At 33.5% G+C, this 6,731-nt stretch overlaps 1 protein-coding gene across 1 annotated transcript; it reads right to left on the reverse strand.

Annotated features, from left to right (window-relative positions):
* Nucleotides 1–1,285: 1,285 nt before the first annotated feature.
* On the reverse strand, nt 1,286–5,914 carry LOC133304620 (zinc finger protein JAGGED-like). The gene is made up of 5 exons (XM_061504664.1): nt 5,880–5,914; nt 3,449–3,540; nt 2,671–2,793; nt 2,298–2,385; nt 1,286–1,712 (listed from the first exon to the last, which is right to left on the reverse strand). Exons 1-5 carry the CDS (start codon nt 5,912–5,914, stop codon nt 1,286–1,288), a joined length of 765 nt encoding a protein of 254 aa, XP_061360648.1.
* Between the last annotated feature and the right edge of the window lie 817 nt (nt 5,915–6,731).

A 6,731-nucleotide genomic window follows, 5' to 3' on the forward strand; every position in this document is an offset into this window, starting at 1 on the left:
TTTTCCATCGGTGTGAAGTTTGAAAGGCAATATGGTTTGATCATTCATTTACAGCTCTGTTGCATTTTGAAAGGGTATATTGGTTATTCAAAAATGATTCAGACAGTGGAAAGCCGTTGTTTTACAAAAACCCACGGACGAAAACGCTTTTTAAACAGTACCGAAACCTATCATTTTCCATTTAAATTCAGAAACCTATGCATTTTGGATCACCAGCTTTTTGTGTGAATCTTTTCAACCAAACATTTCTATCCTAGAATCCTTCTCTCACTTGCCTAGGAAAATTTGGAAAAGACCCCATCCAAACACCACCTAAGGGATTTGGTCAGGTAATAAACTAGTGAGATGTACAACATGTTTGTTTGACATTTTACCAAACGAGGGGGAGCGGCATTTGGCCTAAGTAGACGGAGAATATTTTGGTATTACATATACATCAAAAATTCGGTGCATCTTTCACTCATATTGTGACACATATATTACTTTATATCAAATCACTTTCTCTTCTAATTTTAAAATAAATTATTTATTATTAATTTAATAAAAATAAAACACATCACAATATGAATAAAAAAATACACCGAATTTAAGGTGCATCCTTAACAAAAAAAATTTCCGAGTAGACCTGTGAACTTCGGTTTGCTTTCCCTAGATTGTACGTTGCACAGATTTTTTTATTTTTTATTTTTATACCTACTCTACTATAATTGTCTTTAAGACGAATAACTTTTTTTGTTTTTTTGTTTTTGTACAAAGACGAATAACTTTTTAACTCAAAGGAAATTGTTAACTAATAAAGCTCGAATCCTTACTAGATACTATTCCCCAAAAATTGTTAACTAATCTTCAAAACTTTATTGTAACAAAACATTATACCGATTCAAGATCAACATTATTTTTTTTAACATTTTGGCTATTTTAGACAGAATCATGGTAGGTTGGAAACTTTCAGTTCAAATCTAATTAACTTGTCTGTTCTAGCAGCTCCTAGTCCTCTCGCTTTTCATAGTTAGCAGTAGCAGCACACACCAATACAAAAGGCCAGTGTTAAAATTCCAACCCCACATTGCTCCATGCCAAACTAGCTGAGCGTGTCCATGAGCTCAAAAGGTGTTCCTTGTTACAGTAAAATGTAAATAAACCAAAACCACACCCTCATGACCCTATTTGTCAGTTTGCTAAGTCTCTCTCTCTCTCTCTCTCTCTCTCTCTCTCTGTGTGTGTGTGTGTTAGCGTACGTGTCATATGATATTACACAAAACTATCACTCAAAGAAAGAATCCCATTAATTAGAACCTATCTTGAAACCTATTGAACGCTGCTTCTGTGTTCCTGAATAGCTCCTTCCCCAATTCAACCCTTCATCATCTTCATTGTGCAGTGACCTGTCGTTACCACTACCCGCGAATGCTTGTCCTACAGGTGCCCCTATGCAAGTGTAAACAGACTCTGTTGCCTCATAGTTGAGGTTGCCACTAAGGACATGACCTACATAGTAATCGTTCACAGGATGTTGGGAATAGTGTGACGGAAAAGAGAAGCGCCGTGAAGGGGCAGTGCCATATAAGTATTGTTGTTGTGGAGGAACAAGAGGTTCTGGCATGTGGTTTGAGAATGAACCAGACACGTGTCCTGGGAATCTCATACGCATTGTTGGGTCTCCCATGTTACTTATTGGATGAAAGTTCCCTGATGCTACTGGTTTGCCGTATCTGAATGTCAAAACAACACACAAAAGATTAACAAAAAGAGGATGAGAAGTTTCATGGGTTTGAATTATAAAATTTGAATGAAAATAAGAGATAATTTTATCGTTTATACACAACATTAAAGCATGTAAGATCCGTACTTTTTTTTCTCTCTTTTCTTTTTACGTTATCTTACATGGGCCATACACTTTTATATACTTAGAAGATAATTTTATCTTCTAAGACGAAAAACATCAAAACCATGAATTAATGTCCTTAACTTACAAAGTGCAATGAATACTATTTAAGAAGAAAAGAAACAGATTAAAAAGATGGGTCATGAGAGCATGGTAGTTAAAATCGAAATTTTACTTAAAATCAAAAAAAGAATAAAAAATCGTAAAATATAAAATTCTAATATAAAAAAAATTGTAAAAATATAAAAAGCTTTTGAAATTTTGATGCAATCATTTGATTAAAAAAAATCATAAAATCATAAAAAAAACATATTTAAATCAGAATTTTAACTAGGATGGTCACGAGAATAATTAAGGCTACGAAACAATGGCAAGAGAAAAAGGATGAAGAAAAGCGAGTAACGGTTCATACCCTAAGTGGGGGGCACCTTGGGTTTGTAGGTTATGATCGTTATGGTAGAGTAGCTGACGAGCTTGGTTCAGAGCCTCTGTTTCCCTTTCTGCAGCACACACTATCAAATCAAATCGGAAAGCAGCAACAATTTTTTAAAAAAAAAAAATAAAAGCATCTTCTCAAAGCCAAGAATTTCAGCAATCCTACAATTTTGTGTGATTGAAATGACCACGCTTCATGGCCAAATCATTAACAACTGTAAAGTATCTCCAAATAATTTTTTTCTTATTTTTTCAGGCAATATTGTATAGTTATTATAAGATTTTGTTGCATTGGGTTTATTTTTTTTCTTCATAAAATAAGGGGGGGAAAGAAAAAAAGACTAGCTAGCCTTGACGGTGGCGGTTCATGTGTCCCCCAAGTGCCTGAGACTTGCAGAACTTAAGGGAACAAAATCTGCACTCGTAGACCTTCCCACACTCGTCTTTTGAATCCTTCACGCCGCTTTTGAATCCTTCAAAAGAATAAAGAAAACAATTAAAGCAACTTCGATAAGACCCTTCTTTCCTGATTACCCAAATCGTGAATAAATTAAATTAATTAAACATCCCCATCAAATTATAATTAAATTTAGGAAAAAATGTTCCTGCAGTTAATGAAATAAGTTATTTACATTTATTTCTTAATATTGAAATTTTAAAAAATTATAAATATAAAAACTATTATAACTCTGAAATAAATTAAAATTACAAAAACATTAAAACGACGTTATATCGAGTCTACTGCAGATAACTTATCTGTAGTAAGTGCAGAAAAAGCGAACCCTTAAATTTATTAATTCAACCTAGCTTTTGTTTTTTGTTATCTTTTTCTTCTTTTTCCTTTTCCATTATGATGTTTTGCTTAAGGAGGAGAGGAGGCTAGGGGGGAAGAAGGAAGATAAAACCAATAAAAATAAAAGTAAAAATAAAAATTTAGCGCGGGTTAAAATATAATAAACCATGGCTGTGTTCTTCGGTTTTGTTTCCTAAATGGTTTCTTTCACTAATGTGGTGTGTGGTTGTCCCTAAAAAAAGAAACAAAACCAGAAAATAACACAACTTTAATGTTCCTTTGAAATTTTTATAGTAATGGATATATGGTATCATCATCAATTAAAAAAGGTATACCAGATGAGGAGCTATCTTCGAGGACATGTTTATCATCTCCAGAGTGTTCATCAGGAATATTGTTGAGATCTAATGGGTTCCCTTCTGGTCTCCTGTAAAGGAACAACAAAGTCAGGAGAAAGAGTATGTGTATTTGATAGTTTGAGAACGAGATAAAGATAATCAATGAGAAGCATGCATGTGGGAAGGTGTAGTTGTAGTGGGCGAAGACCTACATGGTACCGACAGTGAGAGAGAGAGAGACAGAAAAATAAAAATGAAGGTGTAATAAGTGGGCCAAACACTTTGCTTCAGTTGTGAAGATAAAACTAAAGCATTATATGAAACACTTCAGTTTGAGACTGCGATATATAGAGGCTAGTTCGGAGATGGTGGAAGATAAAAGAGCTTTGAATGTTCTCTCTCTCTCTCTATATCTCTCTCAACACAAACACACATGAAATTAAATGAACAGTGTCTCGTGACTATAAAAAGAGATTGTGTGGAGTGGAATTAAATAGGTATTTGCTAATTGCTAGCTTCGTCTGGTTTGGTTGAGACTTGGGAGAAGAGAGAAAGGAAGGGCATAGAAATGAGATTGAGAAGGAGTGAAGGATGTTTCCTTTATGTTAATTATTATTAGTAATATTACCAATTCTTCTCAATATCACTATGTCTAGCTCTATATATATAGGTCCTTTTCGTCCTAGAGCTAGCAACAAGTGGTCAAATATTGAAATTATATAAATCATATAGTGCATATAAAAAATAATAAATTAATAGCTTTAAAGAAAATCTTTTCCCACAATAAAATCTACTGTACACATCTTTGAGCATTAAAAGCTGCCTCAAGAATGAAAGATGACATGTATACCAGAAAGAAACCAATAAGACAAGGCATAGGGTTCATAGAGATTTTGCGTGGTAGTTGTGCTCAAAGAAGGGCGCATCTTTGATCCCCACGTGTTATTTTTTATAGAAGGATTTAAATATCTCCATTCTTGGTTCGTCTTACGTTTCGAATTAATCTCATAATCGGCTCAAAGAATCGAAATTTACGGGGATATCGAAGAAAATCAACTTGTCTCAAAAAGATAATTAAAATTGGGTTAACTCAAAAAAAAGAGTTAGAAGGGCGCATGTCCGAGAACATGTCATGTATGGTTCACAATTGCTCAATGCCTACTTCTGTGTCAAAAATTCGATCCAGGGGACTTAGACTTGCATCAAGGAAGGGTTGCTATCAGTATCTATCATTAGGGTTTTTGCAATCTAGGTTGATAGACGCACCCCAACATTTGTTGTTTTATTCTTTGGAAGTTGCAATATCTCAAAGATTACAGATACGTAGTCCTTTTCAGTGAGTGGTTATCGAAGTAAAGAAGTGGATTTGAATTTTTCTTAATTTATCAAGTTCTTCATTTTTCTGTTTGTTTCCTATAGATTCTAAGATGATTAATGTAGATTGAAAATACTGCCTCCAGTAATTCCTTGACTAGGTTAGGCAATGTGGTACCCTGGTACCCATATATATTGGATTCCAAAACAATACTTTAACCGGTTTAAGTAAAGAAAAAATAAATAATAGGGGGTGGAAAATTAGCCAGTTGCTAACTTTAATAGCTATTTGAAACCAAGCTCCGTTGGCATGCCTCTTGTTTTGCAGGATATACTATTCTAATCATGGTAATTAAAATCTTAATTTATCACTATAATTTTATGTTTTTATGATTTTTTTTCTATCAAAAATAATTTTATTAATATTCCAAACGCTTTTATATTTTTATGATTTTTTTAAGTTATGATTTTACGATTTATGATTTATTTATTTTGGTAAGCAAGTTTTATGATTTTTTTATCCCCTTTCGATTTTACGTAAAATCTCAATTTTAACTACTTTGGTGTTAACCCAAGGAAATGAGGTGATGCAATCAGTGTGTTGGTATTAGATTTTATTAATTTAATTTTTCTATTAATTGGGTTTGTAATTATGTAATTTATATTTGGAGACTTCTCTTTAAAAAGTAAATTTGGTAGACCTAAAGTTGCTTAAATTGGATGGTAGTGAAAAAAAATTATATTTGAATCGGTAATTACTAAAAAGAGTATGGATTTCTTCTTGCTTTCAAAATATTTTGCTTGTGTTTGATTTCATTATTCTTGAATTATTATTTTTTCTTTTAATTTTTGTTTTTTAAATTATACTTTAACAAATTACATGAATATTGTTTTTAAAAAAACTATGGTCATAGTATTAATAAGATTAAATTATAAAGTAATCATGCTACTAATAGTGTATCTTAGACAAAATGGGAGAGATCCTCTTCTAAATTAGCCACGGTGATCTATTATATTTGAATATTGGAGTGCCTTATAGGTATATCACCCATTGAACCCCAATAGCAATCAAATTAGGAGGATTTTGTTACTACAAAAGAGTCAGGTGACATACCTTCTAAATGGCTTGTAGAGATTCCAAATTAGCATCTTAAATGATATATTATGAATTGTTATTAATTTATCATTGCTTGAAAGATTTTATGGGAGGAAATATAAATTTGTGTATGACTGAAGAATTCCTAAGTCTGAAAATTGGGTTTGTGAGATAGGCCAAGACTAGGAACCGAGTTCCTAAAATATGATAGATAAGGAGACGCCCTTGCATAGTATACATTGAAAGTTCATACTTAATAAGAAATTTCAGGAAAAATAAGATATTCATGGTTTAATTGATAAATTCTGAATTCTCATTATGGTATTATGAAATGATCTTGTTATGTTTATTGGAATATTCAAGTATGATGAGTCTCATATTGGTTAGTAACGAGATAAGTGAAGAATATATAAGTGGAAGGAACCATAAACCAATGCCTTAAGGTTTTGGACTAAGATGTGGTGTTGGACCCACTTGGTGTGGTTGGTTTAGCTTAGCCCATTATTGGTAGTCTCCCGCCACGGGCTCCCCCCCTGGACCTGCCTAACAAATGGTATCAGAGCCGGGTTGGCCTCGAGCTAGCCAGATGTTTGGCTAGGAGGCGGGTTGAGTATTTGGGCATGGGCACTCGGTTGTAGAGGAGCAAGACAGTATATGGTGAGTTTCACACTTGAGGGAGAGATTGTTGAAATATTCAAGTATGATGAGTCCCACATTGGTTGGTAACGGGATAAATGAAGAATATATAAGTGGAAGGACCCATAAACCAATGCCTTAAGATTTTTGATTAAGATGTGGTGTCGAACCCACTTGGTGTGGTTTGTTTAGCTTAGCCCATTATTGGTAGTCCCCCGCCATGGGCTCCCCCCT

The sequence above is a fragment of the Gastrolobium bilobum genome, unplaced genomic scaffold (genome assembly GCF_033153095.1).
Source record: "Gastrolobium bilobum isolate Gb01-03AN ecotype WA unplaced genomic scaffold, APGP_CSIRO_Gbil_v1 utg66911, whole genome shotgun sequence".
Taxonomy (NCBI): Eukaryota; Viridiplantae; Streptophyta; class Magnoliopsida; order Fabales; family Fabaceae; genus Gastrolobium; species Gastrolobium bilobum.

Bases quoted from the DNA above. Each gene is read 5' to 3' on its own strand.
- LOC133304620 (XM_061504664.1), bottom strand. From the start codon at position 5,914: ATGCTAATTTGGAATCTCTACAAGCCATTTAGAAG. The intron at 2,794-3,448 runs GTATACCTTTTT...ATTCTTTTGAAG, and splicing joins CGAAGATAGCTCCTCATCTG to GATTCAAAAGCGGCGTGAAG. The intron at 2,386-2,670 runs GCTAGCTAGTCT...TGTGTGCTGCAG, and splicing joins CATGAACCGCCACCGTCAAG to AAAGGGAAACAGAGGCTCTG.